At 37.8% G+C, this 25,893-nt stretch overlaps 2 protein-coding genes across 5 annotated transcripts in view; one reads left to right on the top strand and one right to left on the bottom strand.

The window, feature by feature from the left end:
* The window catches only part of LOC122828978 (proto-oncogene vav-like), a 30,543-nt gene extending 29,613 nt beyond the window's left edge, over window positions 1-930 (bottom strand). For both annotated transcript variants that reach the window (XM_044113100.1, XM_044113102.1), the window contains exons 1-3: window positions 815-930; window positions 431-528; window positions 191-307 (exon numbers count right to left, since the gene is read on the bottom strand). In XM_044113100.1, the coding sequence (XP_043969035.1) occupies window positions 191-307; window positions 431-517 (204 nt within the window). In that variant the 5' untranslated portion in view covers window positions 518-528; window positions 815-930. The remainder of the gene's footprint in view (window positions 1-190; window positions 308-430; window positions 529-814) is intronic.
* Window positions 931-5,208: 4,278 nt separating this feature from the next.
* On the top strand, window positions 5,209-25,675 carry sh2d3a (SH2 domain containing 3A). 3 transcript variants are annotated; one of them, XM_044114043.1, is made up of 20 exons: window positions 5,209-5,358; window positions 5,545-5,661; window positions 5,789-5,906; window positions 8,627-8,656; window positions 8,733-8,794; window positions 9,911-10,044; window positions 16,673-16,712; window positions 16,814-16,930; window positions 18,514-18,657; window positions 19,308-19,597; window positions 19,928-20,013; window positions 20,500-20,619; window positions 20,690-20,847; window positions 20,922-21,122; window positions 22,217-22,378; window positions 23,146-23,261; window positions 23,505-23,676; window positions 23,753-23,864; window positions 24,552-24,737; window positions 25,081-25,675. In XM_044114043.1, exons 2-20 carry the CDS (start codon window positions 5,572-5,574, stop codon window positions 25,269-25,271), a joined length of 2,529 nt encoding a protein of 842 aa, XP_043969978.1. In that variant the 5' UTR covers window positions 5,209-5,358; window positions 5,545-5,571; the 3' UTR covers window positions 25,272-25,675. The 3 variants fall into 3 exon arrangements, with proteins under 3 accessions (XP_043969978.1, XP_043969979.1, XP_043969980.1); XM_044114044.1 differs by having other exon boundaries at window positions 5,214-5,358; window positions 5,561-5,661; XM_044114045.1 differs by lacking the exons at window positions 5,209-5,358; window positions 5,545-5,661; window positions 5,789-5,906; ... (1 more) ...; window positions 8,733-8,794; window positions 9,911-10,044 and adding an exon at window positions 12,295-12,567.
* Window positions 25,676-25,893: the final 218 nt, after the last annotated feature.

Here is a 25,893-nt window from a genome sequence, read left to right as displayed (position 1 = left end):
CCATCACCACCACGCAGACACACATGCAGACACCGACTACAGTTCTGCATGCTTCCAGAGCAGGTGAGATAAGACAATACAATATTTTCTTATCATATAGCCTTTTGGGCCTCAGTGATGCATGCTGGCAGAGTAGTAGCTATGAAAATCATCTATGGAAATGGAGGAGGAAAAGAATTGAGTGATTCACCTGGGACATTTGTGGCCGCAGGTTGATCTCTCTCAGGTTGACAGCCTGAGGCAGCAGGTTGTTGAGCAGCTGGCAGAGCAACACACCATCTCTGAGAGCTTGAGCCAAGTCACACACCTGAGGACATCAACAACACACACACACACACACGCACACACAAATTTGAATGGAGAAGCAAAGAGATGAGGATGTACATTCGTATGCAGGTGTTTAAGTGTGGATGAGATGCGGCTGATTTACCTGTGCGCCCTCCCATGTGACCCGGTGGTTCTCAGGAAGAACACGGCACTCTATCAACCACATCGCACACTGCCTCCATAGCTCCATCTTTGCTTTTCCTCCAATATAAAGTTTATAGAAAGTAATTTACAATATATGCTTCTTGCAAAAGACAAACGCTTGATTTTTATTTGACCTTGTCCATTTGTCCACTTAAGTTTGTCCATTTGTCTAAGTTCAGTTTACAATAAATTGGTTGAACTACAAATATCACTGAATTGTCACACTTGCAGCCATTTCGAAGAAGCAGCTTTGTGAAAAATAACAATTTCCTGAAATCTACATAAAAATACTTCCTCTTTCAACTAAATGACATTATACGAATTTAAAACAATCTGCTCTTACCTTTACTAAGTCCTCTTCACAGCTTTATGTCTTCTATTAATGTTCACTCCGTAACTTAACTTTCATTATCTCATGTTCAGACTTCAACTCCGCTGCTCTTCTTCTGCCTGTCTTCCGTAGTGGGTGTTCTGCAGAGCTGCACTGTGTTGAAGGCTTTTAACTTCATCCCGCAACTTCCTTTTTCCTCTGACGCACCTTCACACACAATCACCACCCAGACACACACACGCAGACACACATGTGTGGCCATACGCAAAGTTGCTGCTTTTGCAAACTGATAAAAAAAAAAGAGTGTGAGCCTGCATGAGAATGTGTGTGTAGACTTATTGCAAGGAACTGATCAGATGCAAAATTACTAAGCGTGCATCTGTTTGTGTGACATGCAAAACAGAGGCTTGCCAGCATCAATTTTTATAAAAGCACCTGCATATGCAGATTTTAGAGCTGGACTGTTGGGTTTCATATCATTTTACCAAAATATTAAATTAGTGTCATGTTGAGGAAATGTTTGAAATATCTGTTCACAAAGAACAGAAACACGTAGCAGTAGTGAATCAGACTCAGACTGTTTTCAGATGTTTCTTCTCAAGCAAACAGAAGCGCTAAGAAAAGTTCTTCCAGAACAGAAACATTTAGTTTTTATTATTACTTAGAAACTGAGACGTACTCATTACTTTTACAAATTTAGAGCACACTTAGAAAGTCCAGAGAAATCTTATACTTATCTACCAACCCTGAATAGGATTTTCTAGTTTATTTACTTTGGATCAACATTATTAGCTTTTTCTTCTTTTGCTATTTCCTTTGGTTGGTTATTTTGTTTGTATTTCCTTGTAATTCCTGTAAAGTGCTTTGTATTGCCTTGTTGCTGAAAATGTGCTATATAAATAAAAAGGTACTGTTACATGAGCAAAGACAAGTCTTAAAAAAATAAATCTTGCATTTTAGCTGTGTATAGGTGAGAAACTCTATATAGTATAAACTACTAAGTAGCTTACACTGTGGCAAATGTATTATTTTTTGTTAAATTATGAGCAAATAAATCCATCAAGATTACAAAGGATTACTCAAGATTTCTAACTTTTCATTAAGAATGCAAAACCTTCACACAGTCCTGACTTTCTTAACAATATAGACATGTTGTTAAAAGATATATTGCTTCTTGCTGTTTATAGATGATAATAAGTTCAAATCGTATGTGTATCCTTTGTAACCTTTATAACATAACTGACTAATTAAATGTAGTTTTTCTACATACATGAAGGCATGTTTGGTAAAGTCAGCTGGCACATTTATACTCCATATTTAGATATTTATTAGTAATGCATATAGTATCAACAAAACATATTTGGAATTATTTAAAAAAATTCTAAATTTCAAATAGTACTGAAGTATTACTGAAGACAAATACATGATTGCATCAATGATTATTGATGCCTTTACACTAAAACCCGGACGATGATGATCCTAGTTTAGATTTCTGCTTCCTAGTGTTACGTCATTGAAAATCTGAAGAAGTCAGCTAAGACAGCAGGAAGAAAAGTGTGTATCCAGATTCGTCTTAGGAGGGCAATTACAATAGACAAGGTTATTTGCGGTGACAGACATAAGCAATGGATGTCAGAATCCAACACCCAGGCGTTACGCTTTATTAGTCACTAAGTTTCAAGCTTGTGTGGTGGCGCTCAAGTAGAAGCACTAAGGCGATCGGAATGTAATGAGTTTAATGTTTTTCTTTTTATGCAGCATTGTTTTTTGTGCATTAAGTTTAATATGTTATCTTACAGGGTGACAGTAAGAGGGCCCAAAAAGAACAGAGGGTGTGGCATGCCGGAGTTTATGCCACCTTGCTCACACACACCTTTCAGTCCTGCCCATAAATTTATTACATAATAAATTAATAAAAAAATTGCTTAAGAAACAGATTTTTATCATCTTGGAACAGCACTCAGCCAGATTTCAGTTTCATGTAAATTCTTGGGGCAGAGTTCCAGATATGTGTAAGTGTAATTATGTGTTTTTACCGTTATGCAGGTTTAGCGTTTTCATTTTATCATTATTTATGTGCTTCGTGTTGAAACTGGGTGTTGAGCATTTGGCTTTGCTACTTACTTGTCCTTGTCTATTAAAGGGGCCGTGTTGTTAAACGAGACCAAGACAAAAGCATAACAATACGAGACAGAGACCGAGAACACACAGGTCCAGACCGGACTCCAGCTCTCCATCCCTGATAAACTCTGATGACCCTCCAGCAAATTCGAGAAGATCTCTTTCCTAAAGCCATGATGAAAGTCATACTGCTGGAGTGCTATAGTGGTGCAGGGGTTAAACACAACCGCGGCTGTCGCAAGTTCAATTCCTGGCCTGTTGACCTTTGCTGCATGTCTTCTACCTTCTCTCATTACCCACTTTCCTGTCAATTCATGATCAAATAAAGGCCAGAAGAGCTGATAAAACCTTTGAAAAAAAAAACAAAAAATGTCATACTGCTCCTGAATCCAATCCAAGGTTATTGAATTGTATTCCTCTCTCAATTTGCAGTTGATAAGAATTTATTTTCTTTGTGTTAATGACATATCACAATAAATTAAAGTTTCAAGTCATTTTGAACTCATGTTTTAAAATGTGTCCCAGCACAGTGGAACTTGTGAAGATGCTACTGTTGAAAAGGTCTTAAAGGTTAGAGAATATGTGGCATATCAGACGGTGTGTATGACGCTAACATTTATTTTATTTATCCTTTCAAAAACAGAAACACCAAATTAGTACAGTTTTCATAATAAAAAAATAAAATAAAATAAAATAAAATAAAATAAAATAAAATAAAAACTCACCAGCAAGAAAGTGCTGGGAAAGTGTTGGCTGAGTCTCCTACATTTCTTTGTTTTTTTGGGGGGGTTTTTTGTTGTTTGGTTTTGGATTTTTGTCATTTTTGATTTTTCTTAGTTTTTTCTTTTCATCTTTGCCTTGTTTTCTACTTCTGTTCTTTTTTAGTGAATCTAGTTACATTTATTTCTGGCTTCTAGTTATTCTCTGTTGTTCTAGTTTCATTAGGTGCAGTGTCTTCCGGCCGTCTTCTCTTGTTGCTGCGTGGTGACTTTGCAGGAAAAAGACTCTACATGCCACAGACTTTGGCTGAACAGCAAAATTTTATTAGGATACTGCAGCCTAAGTCAGTATGACCGAATTGTGAGGAAATCTTGGCCCAATCATAACAAAATGCTCCTGATCTCTGGGCAGTGTCACATACACATGATACCCAAAGTAAACAAATCACCACATGTATACATTTCACTGTCACGTCTTCTTTTGGGTCCTGGCTCCGGATTGTCTGCTTATACATCTGGAGACTACATATTAGACTTATTTTTCAAGCTTAGTGTTGACCCCTGACCTGCATTCCCAACTCCTCCAGAATGTTCTCCTGTGTGGTCAGACACTACATAGGTTTCTTTAGTTCAGTTATTCTTTAGTGCTTGTATTTTGCCTGTTACCCTGGTTCTCTCCCTCGCCTCCCTGTGCCACTTTCTCTCTCCCCCTCCTGTGTCTGCCTTCACTCCCTCCACTCAGACCTATGATCAATTAACTCACCAGCCCAAGTCTTTTCTTCCCACACTCAACCTCCCCAGTATTTAAGCACTTCATTGCTAGTCACTACTTGCCGGATCATTACATCTACTCCCATGCTTCCTACTCTCCCATTTGAGTTCTGCTCTGGCTCCAGTGATTTGTGTACTTCTTGTTTTTTTTTTTTTCCATTTTTTATTAAATTCCTTAAAATAAACCATGCTCCCAGCTCTGGTCTCCTTTTTGGTTCAAACACAAACCCACACTTCATGACAGTTTTATATTTGTATAGTCTCTCTGTGCATGCATGGATTCTCTTCTCTTAATCCAGCTGCCTTTTATAGTCTAAAACCAATAGTGTAGTTCTCTAAGGAGTGTGCACAACTGTCTGCCCTATATCTCTCTGGCTAAGAGATGGACTAGGGTCCTATCTAGGGTATGTACTTGCCTATTGACTGTTAGAGAAATGGTATGTCCAATTTAAACTCTAGATGTCCCTCTTACACAGCTCAGTTGCACATACAGAAATACCACCTTTAACTGTCTGTTTCTACTGCCTTGAATAAAGACAGCTTGGAGGACACACCAGTGTGCACACATTCCTATCTCTGACCTGACATGCTGCTTGTTTTTCTCCTCTTTCTGACATGCTTATACCTGTTCTCTCCACCTCCTGGGAGCTTATTCTAATCCTTGCATGGTGATTTGCTGATCTCTTTGGGGTGCTGGGTGCCCGCTGTACAATCTGATTGGCCTCTAAGTGACCCTGCAGGTTTCAGGGGGGAGCGGGCCTCCACTGTAACCACAAAGAGAAAATAACACTGACTGTATGACAGGGATGAATTGGAAGGGAGCAGTTGGAAAAGAAAACTGGAATAAAATACCAGAAGGAAGTAAGATAAATTAGGGGGGTGGGGGCACATGTAAAGATTGCTAAACAAAAAAGCTAAGAGTGCCACTGTGAATCCTGCAAACAGGTAGGTGGTATAATTTTCTTTTTACTGAAAGCCAAACAGTACAAGACCTATTCCTCATGTGTCTGGTAGAATGCTTTCTGAAAGTACGATGATGCCACAAAATCCTTTATTTGTCTTAGGCACTTTTTTTGTTCAGAGACATGTACAGGCAGATGCGTGTTAACATTTGCGTTGGTGTGTCAACAGTTTCCTTTCTCCTCAGTTCGTTCAGACATGAATAATCGCTCTATCACCTGGTGGCTGAGACAGATTGGTCTGCCCCAGTACACCAAGACTCTGGAGAGAGAATATTATGGTCTGGAGGTATGTGACAGCTCAAAAGGCATCTGTTTGTGCTTGCTGGGATGTACATTTTTCTTTCTTCTGTGTTGAAATCCTCACTTCAATCCGGTGTAATCCCCTGCTGGCTCTCACTGTTGTTACTCTGCAGGGTTTGCTGTATGTAACGGATGGAGAGCTGAGGGAAGCTGGTATAGAGGATGCAACACACAGAGAGACAATCCTCACCCAGCTTTCAAGAGATCGACAGAGGCTGGACCCACTTTCTGGTCAGACACAAAACACACACAGTGTGATATGTACACAGGGCTGCAGGAAAGAAAAATGTTTAAAAAGGTTTTCTTACTTAAAATCTATTTTTGTAACTAAAGCTAAATTATTCACAATTTGAAACACAAATTTCTATACTGTTAGTGAAAGATTACAGTGGCAGCAAATGACCCATTTCTGTCTGGCTCTGAACAAAGTTTTCAGCAACACCCATCACTAAACTTACAAAAAAGTGATCAGCTTGATTAATGGTCATTGCGCAACTTTCAATTGATGAATCATAAACAATCTCATAATCTTCATTAGAATTATTGGGAGTTTCAATTTGCAGACTTTTCTGACTTCCTATGTTGTGCTGCAGTGTAAATGATAGCCCGTAATTAAAAGATACAACAATTCTGTGTATGTGCTATCTTAATATGTCATTCTCTATTATATTTCTAAAACTCTAAATTTGCTATGTTCTTTGCATTTTTAAAGATGCTCTTAAGTTACTGTGTTAATTGTCGAGCCAGTGATTACAGAACATTTGAATAATAATAATAATCAAACTCCTACAGTTCAGATACTAAAAATGAAATCTTTCTGTTTTGCAAAATTAAGTCTCCGATTACTGTTGCCAAAGACTGCTTCTATGTTCTGTCACATTAAAATTATACACTTTAAAGTTTTGGGGAATTGAGTCAGTGTGAGAGACCAAGATAAAATAGCACATTTCAAATTTAAAGGAAGACAATGCTTCTAAGTTAAACACGGTGCAAACAATTGCCTTTATAAATCCATCCATCCATCCATTTTCTATTCACTCTTTGTCCCTAATGGGGTCAGGAGGGTTGCTGGTGCCTATCCCCAGCTAATGTTCCAGGTGAGAGGCGGGGTCACCCTGGACAGGTCGCCAGTCTGTTGCAGTGCCTTTATAAATGCTGTAGTTAATAAGTAGTGCATATTTATTTTACTCTCAGTATCCAGGACTTTAAGGCTCCTTATAGAATAATGATCATCTTAAAAACTAAGAAACACAATGGACAGAACAGGAAAGCTTTTCAAAGGATAAGTTCAAAGTACAGTAAGGCTAATAATAATATCCTATGTTTTGAACAACTTGCAGAGTATTTTTCATTCTATCCATTTGGAAAAGAGGTGTAAGGCAAATTAAAAGCAATGAATACAGACAACAAACCAAACCAAAGTCCACACCAAATACAATTGGTAATTGCAGACTTTAGAATTTCTGTATACAGAGCCTCTAGATTCTGATTTTAAGTTTATTTCTAATGAAGAACGGGGGCAAAAAAAAAAAACTTTTTCTACATGTGCAAAGACATCCAGGCCAAATGACTTGCTGTGTTGGTTTTTATTTCTTAACAGATATAAAAGCCTGAATCTTGTCATTTCACAATATAGGACTACTCTTTCCTTGTTTTGCTTCATGACAAAATCTAAAACAGAAGATCTTGACCTTTGTTGGTGTAAAGTGCTAAATTCTCTATAAAGCAAGCGTGTCTGCAGTGCTGACACGCTTATCACAGCACTGCCTAAAGGGAAGACCACGTCGGCTCAATTAGAGGTGCCACACACACATTTGCTCATCAAGATGTTTAGTAGCAGACAGACCAGATGGAGGAGCAGCAGGTGTGGAGGTTTGTACAAAAGATTTGTCAAAGATTTAATAGCCGTCCACAGTTTGATGTTTTATTTGTACTGAAATTCTATCCCTTTCAAAATCAGTCACTTTCTCAGCTTTTCATTATTTTGCCAAAGTAAATAGCACTTTAAAAGAAAAAGCACAGACTGTCATGTTGTGAAAGGGAGCATCTCAAATCAGTCACTTGTTTTAAGGTGATGCTGTTTTAAAACTAAAGTTGGCAAGCTATTGGGCAGTAGCACAACTGACAGCTGCCTTTATTATTCAGCACAATAAGCATTTGGCAGCTAAAACAACCTTTAGCTAACATTTAGTCCATATTTTCATTAGATAACCCAAATAAATACTCTTTACTGATGACATATTTGTTCATATAGTCAATCAAGTTACAGTAGCAGTAGAAATAGTGGTTATTTTCCCATTTCAAATAAAAGCAATATGATCATGTTATAACATTTTGTCTGACATTCTTGTACTACTTATGTGAAATGGAAATCTCATACTAGCTCATGTTTAAATCAGAAAGTTAAAGACAATAATTGACAGCTTTCTCTAAATAAGCTACCAGTTCAAGGCATTCTCCGACAAACTGAGGGAAACCTTTCTAGTTTGCAAGATAGTAAAACAAAAACAAAAGTAAACACACAATGCATGAATACACCTTCTTTTTCAAGGATACCAATGCCTGCTTTCATTGCAATTTTAATTTACCACAACTGAAAATCTATTTATCAGGCTGCTTGTATTCTTGAGAATTTGAAAGCTTGATTTAGTCCTTAGGTGTAAAACTTTTTTCTGTACTTCTTTACTTGAAGACAGTCAGTCGTTACTAAAATTGTTTATGCTGTGCATGACAACCTGGTTTATCAGGCCATCTTATTTCTTGTTTAGATGTTTCCTTTAAAAAATCAAATCCCTCAAGGTAAACGTATCAAACAATTTAGTGGCAGAAATTTATATAATATATATCCTCTACATCCAAGTTGAATTTGTAAGGGAAAAATAGATTAAACATCCACCTTGGCTCAGTTCAAACACACTGTTAATATGGTGTTTCTTTTTCTTATCTCACAGGTTCATTTCAACCACACAGATATGACTGTGGTATGCATCTTCTCTTCTAAGAAATGTGTGTGTCTGGCCCAGGAACTCAAACCTTAATGACATTTCTCCTTGTCAGATGATCAGGTTGTGAAACACAAAGTCAGTCGACAATATTCCCTGGGATCATCATCGGACCTGGTGAGGCCTTCACTAAACCCAAAGTTATTGTTTACTGTATTGTTTACATAAATCAATCAATGATTTGATTGTAATTTATATTACTAGCAAAATAACATAAATCATAAATTGATGCAAAGAGTTTTCTCAGTTTAAATCTTTCTTATGGGGCCACTGAAGATTCACAACAAACGTCAACATCAACCCAAATAATTCATATACACAGGAAATCAAAGCAAAGTAGTCACTGACTGAAGTTTTGTGGAAACAACTGGAATGACACTGGGAATATTGAAAAGAAGAACAAAAGGAAACAAGGAAGAGAAAGAAGGGTGTGACGGTGGTGCAGGGGGAAACTGTGACCCATTTATAGAGTCCTCAGCCCTGATGCAGCCGTTACAGGTTCAAGACCCAGCCTGTTGACTTTAGCCACATGTCTTCCCTCTCTCACAACACACTTCCCTGCTAATTCACCCTCAAATAAAGGCCACTTTAGCCACTTTTCTTTAAAAGAAAGTCAGGAAATTTGAAATCTGTCAGTATTTGGATAACATTGCAGTTTATGTGCAGATCAGTATCAAATGGTTTTACATTAGCTGAAAGTTTTTAAATACCAAAAAATAAGAAAACTTTATAAATTATGCAAATTTGAATTTCCATCTAAGGGAATAGTTCATAAGACATATAAAAAAAAACTTGAATTGGTTTTAAAAAAAAAACCAAAAACAGGTAGAATGGCTCATTAATGAATCAAATTAAAAAACAACATAAAGAACTGGAGATAAAATTCTAAATTTAAAGTGCTCAAATAAATTTATTCTAGCTCAGGTGGGTCATAATCCCACCTGAACTACAAATGTGACTGTAATTACTGTTTATTTTCTGTACTATTCCTCTTCATCTTACAAAACTTAACTGATGGACTAATTTGCTTCTATTTTATGCAGCCTGCCTGTTACTTGGGTTGTTGCAGACATCTGGTGGAAATTTTATGTCAGTTGCCCCATTGGGTATATTTAAACAAAGAAAAACCTTTACATGGTTTTTTTTATTATTAAAAATGTTGAATAAGTCATAAAAATAACAACAATAGTACACAATGAATCTTCATTATGCAACTGTTTGCTGTGGGACCAGCCAAAGGATCTGTTTCGTCAGCGCGTTTTTCCCCGCCTCCATCGCATTGACAAGAAACACCGTTTGTCGGCTTCCTGCTCGCAGCTCCGCCCACTAGATGAGGACAATGCTCTCAGTCAAGAGGGAAAATACAGGTAAGCTGTGTTTGTCTGTCAGAAGCAGGAAAATGACAGTGGCTATAGGGCAGGGGTTTGCAATTCCAGTCTTTGAGGTCCAGTACCCTGCAACTTTTACATATGCATCTGCTTCAACACACCTGTAAAATAATCAGTTCATTAGAGGGGCTCTGGGGAACTTGACTGCACACTGAGGAGGTGATTCAGACATTTGATGCAGGCAAATCTAAACGTTGAAGGACACTGCCCCCTAGGACTGGAGTTGAAGAGCCCTACTTTAGGAAGCAGCCTGCTCACATCAGGATAATAATTAACATGTTTGTCATAAAAGCTCGGAGACTTTGTAATCAGAAATCTAACCATCTACTGAAAACCTGAAAAGCCTACGAAGAGCTGCTCAGTTTGTGAAACATTAACTATGATTTAATCATCAAAGATGAATGCATTTTTTTATGAGTAATGCTATGAATTAACCATTTTAATCTCGAGGCTATTTTGAAGCATTTTGATTGTAAGACTGTCTTTGGTGTTTGCTTTAAAGTTCAGGCCATTATAAACTGGAAACTAAAGTAATTAAATCTGCCATCGGCTTTCTAGTTCAAACAAACAAAAAAATAAAAGCAGTTTCGAACAAAGCAAAGTAAAAAGCCTTCAGTCCTCAAACTGCTGCTTAAAAATCTCAAAAGCATCTTTTAATTGTTGGGTGATTAAATGGGACACCTTTTCTCCAAAAGATGTTATTTAAAACTCTGGTTAATATTAGTGAAGCACAATGAAAATATTTGAAACCATAGAAAGAATAATTATTCTTTCTCCAACCCTCTATAAAAACATTTTAATGTGGAATTGATCTACAAATGTAACTCTTTTGTTTGACATTGGCAGCGATTTAATTCACTTTCTGTCCAGTTCTTAATCATTTCTATTCCAACTGTACAGTGGCCTTGAGGTGCAAACCATTTCAGCAAATTGAAAAACACAACATTAACAAAATGCAATTCCATCCATCCATCCATTTTCTGTTCACCCTCGTCCCTTATGGGGTCGGGAGGGTTGCTGGTGCCTATCTACAGCTATGTTCCGGGCGAGAGGCGGGGTTCACCCTGGACAGGTCACCAGTCTGTCGCAGGGCACAAAATGCAATTAAAAATGACATAAAACACAACAACAAATTGACCTCAGGACCACAGTACATCTGTGTTCAGTGTGTATAAATTTTTTTTTAAATATATTTCAAGTAGAGGAAAGCAAAGTGACAACCACCAGCAGGCACTGTGGGTGAAAGTGTTTCACCCAAGGACTCAATGACAGAGGTGGAATAGGAACTCTGCGACAGACTGGCGACCTGTCCAGGGTGAACCCCGCCTCTCGCCCGGGACGCAGCTGGAGAGGAACCAGCAACCCTCCCGACCCCATTAGGGACGAAGGGTGTTCAGTAAATGGATGGATGGATGGATGGAATAGGAACTCCATTCATAGAACAGAAGGTCAAACTGAAAGCCAAGTTCTGAAGGAGAAGATGGATAACTTAAATTAGAACCCAGACTGTCCAATCTTTTACCAACATCGCAATGGTGGTAGAAGTTCACCGTGAAATCAATGGGTTGTCCTGTGGCAAGACACTTCACCCACCTTACCTGCGTGATACAGCCTGTCAGCCTGTCCCAGGGCAGCTGTGGCTACAATCCAGTAGCTTGCCTTCATCACCATATGAATGAAAACGACTGATTTTGTTGTAAAACATCTTTGGGGGTCCTGAAAAGTGTTAAACAAGTCTGATTTCACTTCATTTTACCTGTTGTATGTTCATATTAACACCCATGCAGTGCATTTACTTACACTAATCAGTGCAAAACACAACTTTTTTACTGAAATTATACGACCACGTCAGGTTTAAAAGTAAGCCTTGAGTAACCAGGGAATAAAAAGCTCAAGACAACTTTGTAGCAAGATTATCCACCGAGCTTAGTAAAATGAGTCATTGTGTTGGCTGAGACACCAGTATCAAATACAAGCATATTAGCAAATCGGAACAGCAAACATAAATCCCTTTTACTTGTAGGCACTTTTCAAGGACCCATGCCACTTTACATAGCTAAGTGTAAGCAACATTGATGAGGAATGACTTTGAAGCCCTCTAACTGTTTCGGACCATGCCATGTGTGTGCTGGTAAAAGCAGGTCATTTAAGTTGAGGGAGAAAATAAGCTGAGAAACACCATAATACAGCTGCTCTCCTAAAAACAGACAGGAAGGCAAGGTAGTCCTGCTAAATGAGACCAGGTGATGTGTAGGTATCTCAGGAATGCCTGACAGACTGCCACAGGAGGAGGAGGAGAGAGGAAGGAGAGCTCGGTAGAACTTGTGGTAACTCGTCGACTCTGGGCAGGAAGGATAGTATCAGGGGCTCAGGGAGGGGCCAAAGGAGAGAAAAGACAGAACATTACATGTAACTCCAGCTGTTTGGTTGCTGTTAGTGTTAGCTTGGAGCACAAGCCGCGAAACATGCCCGAGGGGAGTGAGTTGTGAGGCGGTCTTACAGGTAGGAACCACCGCTTTGGTCAGTGCTACGCCGCAGCCTGACACGGTGTCATTTTCAGCAAATTGATCTAGTTTGTTCTTGGAGTGCTTGAGGAACATATATAGCTTCAGTCAAATGCTGCTGTTTACGTTGCTCTTGCTATATAGCTTAATCCAAAAAAAGTCAGTATGCTGTTACTATTTGTTTGCTTCTTGTAACTTTCCCAGGTTTTCCAATAAATAGCCTACCTGTTGCGCAATTCTACTGATACTCTTCAGGTATTTAAATGTACTTGGGGCTCGATAGCGTGTTTTATTTATTTATTTATTTTTTTTTTTACAAAGATACAACACAGGTGATCATTATAAGTGCTACAATCAGTGACCTCACATTAGATTTCACAACGTGGTTTCCAGAGGTGGGGACTCGAGTCACATGACTTGGACTCGAGTCAGACTCGAGTCGTTAAAATCACGACTTGAGACTTGACTTGAAAAAATGCTCAAAGACTCGGACTTGACTTTGACTTTCATGCCATTGACTTGGGACTTGACTCGACTTGAAGCTGTTTACTTGAAAAGACTTGATATTTTTTACTCAAAGTCTTAAAATTTAAAACACATTATTTATAAACTGGCGTCATTAATTAATTTCACTCATTCCGTATCAATATGCGCAGACCGTCACTATGTTTTTCCTCTCTCCTTATGTATGGATGTGTACGTAGCAACAGCACAACCAATCAAATTAACAGGATTTGGACGTTTAAAAAAACGCGGCGAAGCTACAGAGATCAGGGAACGAAATAGAAATAACCGCTCGAATATGCTTCCGCAAGTAATTTCTTTTGGCTACGTAGGTTATGAACTTTCGACTAAAAAACGAACTGCAACTTGTAAAACATGCAAGAAGAGAATATCGGATGGAGATGCCATGACGTCCAACTTTGTCCGGCATTTGAAGCTTCACAAAGATCGGTAGGTGGCACTTTTCTTTTGCTGTAACATAGTTGGCTTTAGCTAACTTCGTGTTAGCATGTGTACTCCCGGTTAAATTGGTGATGATTTACCATAAATCCGGTCCTTCAATGTGCACCGTGTTAGCTCAGAAAGCCGGTGGATAGTGAGCGGGGCTCCGGAACAGAAAGCAGATTCTGGACCTGAACACAGGGAACAGAGTCTCTCTGTCCCATCATGATGACGACCCGGGTCTAGTACCATCTAAGGATGGTTGGTGTATTTGAAGACATCTACGTTGGGAAATTATATTGACAATATATTGTTTACTGCAGTCAGTGCATTAAGTCAACTGTTTTTGACTTAATGCACTGACCGGCGTGACGGTCACATGTTGTACAGACCCATTTCCAAGTATAGCTTTAAAAAAAAGAAAAAAGGAAAATGCTGCAGATCCTGCAAAGTTGGAGCAACACGTGACTCCTGGTGATAAAGATCAAAAGGACTGTGACGATGGAGGACTGTTTGCTGCTTATTGTAAGAGGCAGAAGAAGGATGTCCAGACAAGTCCAGCACTACAGCTAAGTCATTACCTCCATATTGCTGATGGACAGAACGCCCTCTTGTTCTGGGCAATGAACATGCACACTCTTCCTTCACTGTTTAATGTGGCCACCAGAGTTTTGGCAGTGCCTGCTTGCAGTGCTCCAGTGGAGCGTCAGCTATGTGGTGGCACTATTTTACGCCCCTCATCGTGCACAAATGACAGACAGACTTTTGGTCAGTTTGGTCTTTTGCAAATGCAATGCAGAATAGTTAACTGAAATACAGTATCCTCAATTGCAGATTTCTGTTAATTGTTCAGTTGATATATTTGTTTTGTTTCTTATGTCACTCAAAACATGGACACTTAAAAATACATGTTCACTCAGTAACCAGGTCAGAGAAAAGAGGAAAAAACTGCTGTTATGGTTCTTTGTATTGTGCTGTGGAAATGTCAGCATTTTTGTCTTTTTTTATTGAATATCAAGTTTAACAGAACTGCGCAATAAAGTGGTCCAATTTAAAAATGTTTTTTATACTTTGTGTTCAGCTACACACGTTCTATCATTTGAGATAAATACATATTTTAAAAAGAACAAATGGTCTATTATTTGAATTTTATGTATAATTGCAAATTATTAAAAAAATACAAAATAAAAACGACTCGAAATGACTTGAAATTAAAGGTTCCTGACTTGAGACTTGACTCGACTTTACCTGTCTTTACTTGAGACTTGACTCGACTTTACCTGTCTTTACTTGAGACTTGACTCGGACTTGAGGACAGAGACTTGAGACTTACTTGAGACTTGCAACACAGTGACTTGGTCACACCTCTGGTGGTTTCTCAGCACATTTAAAAGGTTTTGGTAGTGGTGGTTTCACCGTGGCCAACGCCCCTTAAAACTTAGTTGCCCCATAAAAACATTAAAACTTTGATCACATTGGACTTTGTTTCTACTTCAAGCTGTTTTGTAAAATAACTGAAACACTCAGCTAAATAAAGAAACATAAACAGACCATATTATTCTAATTAAAGTCTGATGCTTTATTTTGTCATAATAAAGCAACACAATGCTTTATGTTTTATCTTTTCTTCTATGGAAAATTAGGGGTAACACAATAAAATAAATATACCTTGAAATATACATGTGTAGTCTCCCATTAATTAATTAAATATATTATAACTTTATTTAAAACATCATTAAATATTTAATTAATGATTAATTAATCATGAATTAATGATTAAATTGATATTCAATTAATTATTAGTTAATCATGAATTAAATGTTTAATTTAATTAAATTAAATAATTAAATAAAGTATATAACTTGTTATATATACTTACTATATATATATATATATATATATATATATATATATATATATATATATATATATATATATATATATATATATATATATATATATATATATATATAACAACATTAATAAATAATTTAATATATTGTGAAACTACATTGGTAAATAAATGCCATGAAATAATTAAATGTGCCTTTTAAAATAATTAATTAAAATAATATATTGTCATTTAATGCTATATCTACTGCTATACATTTCACAATTCATCGGGTTTCAGACATACGCTGTTTTACTGAGCTTTCATAAGATGGGTGAGCATAAAGTTGACCATAATTGGCCAATTATGGCCAAAAATAATGACACAATTTTCAGAATTTTGCTAATTTTAACTCATAAATATGCTTTGATCTTAAATATTCTATTGTTGTTCTACCTGCATGTTCAGTGTTTGTGTTTTGCTGGAAGGGGAACCTTTATTTTGATCTTTTTCAGTCTCAAATAGTTTTATTTCCCCAAGATTGCCACAACTTACAACTATTTATCCAACTAGTGGAATATTGAAACGTGTAACTGCAGGTATTCAGAGTTACTTTCTGTTTCCCAGAGTGAGGTCCACTTTTTGGGGGCACTCCAGTCAGAATTTTCCACATCTGAGTACAACCTCAATGCAGTATTATTTTCAACTGTTAACAGTTTAACGATCTGTTTCCAAGTCCCAGGGCAGGAAATCAACAGGATTGGTTCTGTTTTACACTGTGACTTTGGGCTAGCTACTGTTAGCAATGTATTTCTCTGCAATTGTTTTACAGAATCACTGAATCAATGAGAAAAAAATAATAATAGAGGAGCAAATAAATGGTTTACGGTTGACATTTCATAATGTTTGTGACAACCATTTTGGATTTTAAGGTCAATGTTAATTAGGAACCTCTAATTTTCCAGTTTAGACCTTACTTTTTTTTTCAGTACTCTTGGAACGCACCCAAAGGTTGAATAATTTAATTTATTAACTGCATTTAGTTTTTTCAAACTAAATAAAAAATCTGTAATCTGTATTTTTAATTTGTAGTTGATCTGATCTCTTTGTTATCTGATGTCAAATTGAGGTGGAAGCGTTTACAGTGGGAGGAAGGTGAAAACTCAAGGGAGGAAGGAAGGACAAAAATGAGGCATGCTGTTGGTGTTTCTGGTACTAATGACAGATCCAGACCTTGGCCTTCTGTCCTTGGCTAGTAGGAAAATGCAGCACCATAATCTTTGGCCTGTACAGTAAGCCTGCATCCTTTCCGCTTTTGTTGTTTCAGCAAGAGGAAGAGTATCAGCGCATACTTCAGCCACCTCAAGGTAAGAACAGAACCTCTCTGTGTCTCTGCCCTTTTCCCTCCTCCCTACACTGTATACAAAAGTGGATAGGAAGATATAATTTTAATTGTTATGTTTTCTAGATGTTTGGTGGTCGGAAAGAGATGGACATTCTGAAGAAGGAGCTTGAAGAGGAGCTGAAGCTAAGCACTGAGGATCTGAGAAGCCATGCCTGGTACCACGGATCGCTGAGACGACAGGTGCACATACCGTAATATATATATGCTGCACACACACAAATGAAACGTTATGCCATTAGTTTAATAACATCAATTATCAGAACCTTACATTTTCTATTAAAACTGTGATATGGGTCTGCAACCAGATCTATCTAAGTATTTTATCAAGTATCAAAATATTATTGACAGTTCTCAACATCCTCCTTATGAAACTAGTATCCAACAACAGTCTTCAGTCAGAGGCTTCACAGTATGATATATCACAAAATGATAAATATGTACATATACAACAAACATAATTAAAATGCAATTTATACATTTATTGACTAGCATTATTCAGCACACCTTTGTGTTTTTTAAAAATAAACCCAATAATGCAGTGATTTTCTAGAAAAACTACAGTATTTCTCTTACTTCCTGAGACTTCTGCTGTCAGTTGGTTAAGTGTTGCTGGGTGCTTGGGGTTACGTTACGTCCTGCAACACATCTCTGTGGGACTTTTCTCAAGTTGCATAATCTCTGAATTCACAAACACTAAAGTGTTGTAATCACAAGCAGATATATTGCCTAGTGCTCATACAAACAGGATCCCATATTAAGAGTTTTGCTTTAATTCTGCATTCAGGCTTTTGTTGTAGTCTGAGTGATTCAAGCACTAAGTCTGTCTTAATGAAGTTGATGCTCTTTAAGACAAACATACAACTTGTTCATTATAAGACGAAGTTGACTTATTAACCTAAATGTACAAGCAAAGTTTAATGGCAGTTATTTGTATGTGAGTTATCATAAACGCTGTAAAATCTCCATCATCATCAAGCCGAATATCCTGTTGGCATATAAAGTGCGAAGCTATTATATTTCTATTAGGAGACAATTATTGTATTTTAAATATATAATAAACGTCCTTTGCAATGTTGTGTACACCCAACACTATTTTGATGTTATTCATGTGATGCTGTATTCAGTAGAAGCTGATAAGACAATGTAATATCAAGCAAATGCATCAAAACATAATAACAGGCATGAATTTGGAAAAACTTGTTTTATAAAGGTGTTCACATGGTAGTATTATATTTTGATGCTTTGTATTACTGGTCTTTATCATTGCTGCTGTTATAGACTGAAATATTACAGTTCAGTTAAGATTGAGCACAGGTTCTAAAATGGTAAACTAAATTTCTGCTCTGTTGTGCCTGGTGGTTAATTAGCATCTTTCTTAAATAATGTGGATTCTAGCATCAGCACAAATGTAATTCCATACTGACCCATACAATAAATTAGAATGCAATTGAAAAGCCTGCTTATTTTAGGACCTTTATCACAAAGTGAAATATATTATATAGACTGATTACATGCAGGTGGATGTTTGAGAGCCTTCATTTGTCATTTATGAGGATTGGAGTAAAACAGGATATTTAAATTTAGAATATTACATCAGACCAATAAAAAAACTATTTTTAAAAACAGAAATGTGAGCTTAATATGAATTATGTTTAATACTTGCTTAAGGATATTTCTTTGAGAAAGTACTTTTAATCTGATAAATGAGACTCATTTGGGATTATATTCTAATTTATTAAATATGACTGCTGCGTTTCTTCCAGGCTGCAGAGTCTCTATTTGAGAGGGACGGGGACTTCCTGGTCCGAGACTCATCCTCCACTCCTGGAGACTACGTTCTAAGCTGTTTCTGGAAGAATGGTCCGCACCACTTTAAGATCATAAAAGTAGTTCTTCGGCCTAAAAAGGTGTGTGTATGTACTGCTACCATTCACATATTCACATGATTTATGGTTTTACAGTAAAATTTCTGTGCTTTCCTTATTACTGGCTGGACTAAAAGCTCATGTAAACATGCCAGTGGTTCAATGGATTTTTCTTGTTTATTTATTTATGGTGGATTTGTTATAATAACACTAAATATTAATCAAATAAAAATGACATTAATGTTTTCAATCATCATATTTTCTTCATAAATATTTTATTATAAGTTGTGTTTGTAAATGCATGTACATGTACAAGTATGGAGATCACTTGAAATATTTTCTAAAAATACTGTTGCTTTTTCACCAATAATTAAGACCCCAATAAGAGACCAAAAATATGAAACGACTGTTTTGTTTCTGAATCAGGATTTCTTTACAGAATTGCTGCCTTTTGTTTTCTAGGGTGACATTTTGACTCGATATGCATGTTATTAGTCAGAAATGATTGACAGTGATTTCACATAATACATTGAGAAACGCATAAGTTTTGAAGTGCTGTGCTTCAAAATAGATTTGAGAAATTTTAATACTGTGTTCTGATGCGGGTTCAGACCAACTGCTGCGTTTCCACCCGTTTGGGCTCCTTTCTGCTTCGAAGTACTGTGCTGATACACAAGTCTTCCCTGTGACAGGGTTACTCCCGGGAGCTGTTCCAGTTTGAGGAAGATCGCTTCGACAACATTCCCGCTTTGATCCGATTTTATGTGGGCGGAAATCAACCCATCTCAAAGACTTCAGGGGCCATCATCTCCCACCCGATCAATCGGACCCTTCCTCTGCGTGTGATCAGTGAGGGTCACATGGAGCTTAAAAACAGCAGCACTTTAGGCAGAGCGAGAGAAAACCAAGGTGGGAGCAGCAAAAGGCGCAGCCTGAGCTCCTCCCAACAGGACACACTGCAGGTCATCAATCCACTGCTAAGGTTCGGGACGAGGTCTATGAGTGTATTACTGTACTAAATATTACATACCATAGTACACGCAGTACTGTCAAACAGTTGCAAAGCATATCTCCTATGTTTATATCTTACTTCCAAGGAGCCAGACTTTCAATAATGTGACTGTTAACATTTTTTAGTTTGATCAATGTTTCTACCACACTCCTCAGTTTCCTGTTGAAGGACTAAATTTAAGAGGAGTTAGAAAAGAAGGTCTGGCATCTTGTTAGCAACATAATAAACTAAAAGTGGTTGAAAACCTTTGCACTGAATTGCGAGGTTGAAATAACAGACTCCATACTGTATGTGTGACAGGAGTGGAAGCCAGCCTGCTAACTTGGAAAATGTTGGACGAAGGCCTTCACTTCAGTCTGCACAGTCTGACAGCAATCTGCGAACTGGTACACCGTCAAGTGTTTTTTTAATTTTTTTTAACTCATCATCAAATGTAGTGTAGAACTGGCCACACTACAGTTGAAGCATTGTGGTGCTTCAAATAAAAACAAAACAAAAAGAAACAGCATAATTAATAACTGGCCTACAAGACGAGCACAACATTTCCTCCACAGGCTGAACCACCAGCCCACTAACTCACAGAACACATACTGACTTTATTAGCACAGACACGGAGCCACCCACCGGTGGCAACTTGCAATATACTGGAGGAAACCTGAAGATGTCATAATTTTCTCAGATTGTTTAAACACAGTAGCCGTAGTTTATCTAGTAATAACAAATTCATTATTCAGCATTTAGTGGTGGGAAAAAATTTCAGGTTTAGCCTGATTTAATGCCAGATGGTAAAAAAAAAAACATAAATTTTTGTTTTTACATGTATGTAAATAATGTTCCTGGTTTCAATAGTTTCTTATGATGTTCTCATTCAGGTGCTCCAGAGACAATCCCACCAGATGACACAGACTCCGACCCCATTTCTCCTGTGTTTCGCACAGGCAGCGAACCCCTGCTGAGCCCAAGACCACATCACACGCGCCCCTCCCATCCAGGTACTAATAAACTATTTTCCACAGGAAAATATAGTGAACCCACATGAAGCACATTTGTCTCTGCCTCCAGGTGGTGGTGCAACGTTGAGAGGTTCAGATGGGCAGCTGCATCCCAGAGCTCCTCCCAAGCCCCTAAGGATCTCCACCGTCTTCTCCAACGCCTCACCTCTTCCTTCCACAGACCCAGATGAAGACCCCTCATCGTACTACAGTGAGCTCATCATACGGGTAAAAATAATAAACTATTTTATTCCTAGCAGTAAGTCCTCCACAGAGAGTATAAGGCCTGTTGTTGTGTTCAGGTCCCTCAGTCTCAGAGGAAGGGCCATGTGGACCGGCTGCGTGCGGAGGAGAAGTGGCAGAGCCGAGCTCGCCTCACAGAGACGTCCTTTGGGTTCTTGGAGGCTCAGAACAACGAACTGTCCTCACAGCTGCTGTTTCAGAAAGAGCTCCAAAGGAAAGCAGCAGAGGAAAAGAGAGACTGGCATTTTGAACGACCACATGTTTGTATAAATAACATTCAGTTTACTGTTAGGAGTATTTATGTTTTCACCTGATGTACTGATGGACTATACTAGCAATTATCATTATTATCAATAATCTATACAGTTCTCCCAGAAAATATTCATCCCGCTTCACTTTGTTCCACATTTTGTTACATCACATGGTTGTTTTAAGGCTTGAGTGTTAATTTTCTCAAGGATAAACACAATTTCCCTTAGTGAAAATGAAATCTTTTTTCTCTAGAAACTATTGTTTTTATTGTCAAATGTTGGTTAATCCAGTCTTTCATAAGAATTTACACTCATGCCTTTAATATTTTGTTGTAGCAGCTTTGGTAGTAATCACTGCCAGATCTTATTGGGTATATCTTGACAAGATTGACTCACTACGTTTGGACATTTTCTTCTCTTTCCGTCGAGTCGTAATAGATGAGCACCATCAGTAAGCTATTGAGGTGTTTTCTGAGATGATCTGTTGGGCTGATTCTTGCCTCTGGCTCTGGTTTTGCCCCTCAAAGATTACTCCTGAATTCACTCCTTTGTTATTTTGGTTTTTCATGTCAAAGGAAAACCTTGACAAAAAATAAATCAGATTATGTTTGCTGTGCTCTACCCAGCCTTTATCTGCTGAAGTCTTGCTCTCCCTCGCTCTCACAGCCCCAAAAGCTTGAGGACTGACAGTTCTTTAATTTCATTTTATACACTTCATTCTGAAAATAGCAAACTTTTTCTCTGAATTTCAGCATCCACACTGAAGAGTGTTGTTAACACAATCTGGTAGAGCTTAGGTATGATCAAAAGAAGGCAATTTATTTTAGTTTCTAACTGCTTTGGTGTTTTTGAACCAGAAGTTACTGGTCAGTTTGGATCATGTTGAAAATGGTTTGATTCCAGTCAAAACCACTGCCTGGTACACTTCAACTTTCTACCTGCTTATGTTAAATTTAAAAGATCAGTATTAAAGTTGGTGCAGTTAAAATCAATAAATTCATTTCAGGTTTTGACTTCCAATTTTGGAACTTTCAGCTCTTCAATGATTACCATAAGTTCAGACCAAAGGTGTGACAGTTGTCCTGTTACTGACTGTGCTGCAGATCGAGACGTCATCTTGTTTCCAGTTGGACCAGTTCACCTCGCTGCTCTTGCCGGATCACAACAGGCCTTTGGAGTCGAATGTTTTGCTCGCTGTCAAAGAGCTCTTCAGCCGATCTGACACCAAAACTCTTGCTCTGCACATGCTCAGTGTTGACTGTCAGGTAGGAACTTACATTATGTGATGGCAGCTGTAAACATTTCAAAACCTTGTATTATGTTTACATTATGTTTATGTAATGAAAATATGTTTGCCCATTTTTATCTTATATCAACTAAATATTTGACAACTTTTATCTTATTTAGAAGCATTTAACATCAGAAGTTAAAAGGAACCACCAAATATAGTTCAGTTTTAATTAGTTTACACTCATTTTAACAAATTCATCTGAATTCCTTGACTGCAACAGGTTGACCAGAAAATAACTTATTGTGATTATTAAAAAATAATTGATCTATTTTGATTATTTGGGGTTTCTACATCGTCTGACAAAGTTTGGAAAAATATATTAATAAATTCTAATACTTTCAAAGTCTTTGTGTTAATGAAATGTTTTTAACCTGGCAGTTGTATGTTGCACTTGGCCTCCATTTTCTTTGTACAATTTGTACTTTCTTCCTGTTTTTTAATGCACATGAGAAGCACAACAAAAAATTCACCCAAATACATATTTTGGAAACAGACCCAAAATATTATACCCTACCATATGTCCGTCCTTGTTGTGATTTGCACTATATAAATGAACTAAATTTCATTTAAATTGGTAAAAACATAATTCTTTAAAACTCTGCTGCTTTGGCTTTTTTGAAATTTGACCTTTTTTCCCCAGAATTCTCACTTCATTTATCATTCACGTGTGGTTTAAATATTAAATACACTAAAAACTACTTTATCCTCATTTAGAACTTAATATGAAAACCTTTAATGCAGGTGGCACGCATTGTTGGTGTGACTGATGAGCAGAAGAGGATTATGGGAGTGAATTCGGGACTGGAGCTTGTTACTCTGCCACATGGACATCAGTTACGGCAGGACTTGCTGGAAAGGTAATAAGCAGTGATGCGTTTGGTTCTTTAAAACAGAAAATTAGCCGACCCAGACAACTTCTTGGTTAGCTTCCAAATGTTTATGGTCACAATTTCTTTAAAAACGCTGTTTATATTCTTTTCAACTGCTCTGTGAATTATACTGTGAAAACAAGTTGCACTGAAGTCTGTTTTAGTACTTTGATGCCTCTAGTTCTAGTATCCTGACCACCCCCTGCACTTCATTTCTGTTATTTTCTGCAGGCATCATCTGATAACCCTTGGTGTGGCAGTAGACATACTGGGCTGTACGGGGACGGTGAACCAGAGAGCAATGGTTCTGCACAAAGTAATCCTGTTGGCTCAGGCCCTGAAAGAACATGTGTACAACCTTTTCTCCTTCTCAGCTGTTATGAAGGCTCTGGAGATGACTCAGGTAGTGCAACCTGGCAAGAGGCTTAAAATCCTTAAAATTTTCTTTCACTCATCTTTGTTTGTGCTCTCGTGTCCAGATCGTGCGGCTTGAGATGACATGGCGAGCGCTCAGGAGGAACCACACAGAGAGTGCAGTTTTGTATGAGAAGAAACTCAGACCGTTCATGAACTCATTGAATGAAGGAAATGGTGAGTGTTTTGATTGTCTGATTGTCACGTCTGCATGTTTGGCGTTAACAATAGTTTCCATACTTTTACCAACGCAGCAACTATCTTGCTATAGTTAGCCGCTTTCAGACAAAAAAAATTGGTATTGGCTAAAATCAGAATCGGCTAGTCAGGCTTCCTATTGGTCAGTAATTAGTGATCATTACCAATCATTAATTATTGATTGGTTGAGTAAGTTTAGAAAACCTACTCAAGAAATAGTTATTAGTAGCTCAGTTCTTTCTAAAGCTACCAAACCAAATAGTTTGGAGCATTTGAGGAACTCTGAATGCAGCATGGTTTGAAGTTGAAGTGGGAATGCAATCAACAAGTGGTTTTCTTCTATTCACTGCAATTCTTTAAACTCACATAATTAGATATTTTTAAACTTAGATGTGTGATATGCTACCAACTTGAGCAAAATGTCTATTGTCAAGCTCCAAGTAGTTTGGAAATGTCGTGTTGTTTAATAACTGAGGTCAACATACAATGGAATAAGGTAATGTAATTGACCTGTTAACTGTATAATTTGACTGAATTCATTTCTCGTGGTCCTTGAGGCGAGTTGTTAAAATGCCTTTTATGTTAACAAACTGAATTGAGTAAAATAAATACAACTGTAACCCATTTCTTTAACTGGTGACTGATGGGGTTCATGTTCATCTGCAGATTCTGTAGTCCAGGGTCCCATTGCTGTGCCACACCTGTTTCCTCTTCTCATGCTGATGGAGGGAGAGGACCCGGTGGAAAACAATGAGCGGGGGTGCCAGGTGCTGTTCAATGTCCTCCAATCAGCACGCAGCGCTGCATTACACTCCCAGATTTACCAGAAGCATGCGCAGACCCTGCTCACAGGTTCGTCTTCATGACATTAGTTTGAGAGCTGATTGATTTAAGAACTGAAACAGAAAGTAAATGTAGAGGATTTATACTGAGAACAGATGATGCTGCTGCTCAGGTAACGTCTCTCAGCACTCCTTCAAATAAACGCAGGCTGAATCTTTAAGCTTTAGTTGTTAGGTTGAACTGTAAGAGTTTTGAGACTCGTAGGACAATTGCTCATCACAACTGTCTTATGCTACATATGAATGTGGTTATATATGGTTATTGACTAGGGTCTTTTCAGGGTAGTATCGACATGTTGCATGCTTAAAAAGTAAGTTCTGATCTCATGTCTGCTGCACCTCTTCACCAGCAGACTGGACTCCAGTCCCGGAACTGCTGGAGACTTTCCGGACAGAGTTCGCCCTGCGGTTGTTCTGGGGGCAGCAGGGGGCGGCCGCAGACAAAAAGGAGCGATACGAGAAGTTTGACAAGATCCTTTGTGTTCTCTCCGATAAACTGGAACCTGTGGAGGTCTCTCCACAACAACCGGGCACTTTAACCTGAACCAGTTACTACACAAGGAAGCTGGCAACTGGACTTCCTCATCAGTGGAACGCATCAGTGACCCTTGATGCGTTCAGAAATGGAGAATATTGCAGCGGTGAGATGTTAACTGACAGAGATGAAGGACTCTGTAAAGTTTGTCAGATGACTACTTAATTTTATCTGGAGTTTATCTATGAGCAGACTCTCACTGTGAAAAGACTGAGTATTTTTTTTGTTAACAGAAAGTCTGAAAAAGATTTATGAAAAACTTTTTTTATTACTTTAGGTTTTAATTTAGCAACTTGAACATTTTCCTGCTGAGCTGTTGGTTCCATTCACCCTTGAATGATTGTTTTATGGGACTTCATTGTAAATGTTTTTCATTTCAGGATGCACAATTCAATAAAATGCTTTACTTTAAAGTAATAGTTCTTAATAGTTCACTTGTTTAAAGGTCTTGTAATGTTTGTTGCATAAAAAGACAACAAAGGCAACAGATGATTAAATCTGATACGACTCGGCAAGAATGGAATCTCTTCATAGTTCCAGTCAGGAGATGAATCTTAAATCCCTCATTTCCTCCATTTGGAATGACTTACATGCAGATGCAACTTATTTATTGCACATTGGGCAACACAGT

This window comes from Gambusia affinis, linkage group LG04 (genome assembly GCF_019740435.1).
Source record: "Gambusia affinis linkage group LG04, SWU_Gaff_1.0, whole genome shotgun sequence".
NCBI classification, from domain to species: domain Eukaryota; kingdom Metazoa; phylum Chordata; class Actinopteri; order Cyprinodontiformes; family Poeciliidae; genus Gambusia; species Gambusia affinis.
Note: the sequence above shows the minus strand (reverse complement) of the source record. Positions and strands in the feature narration are given on the sequence as shown.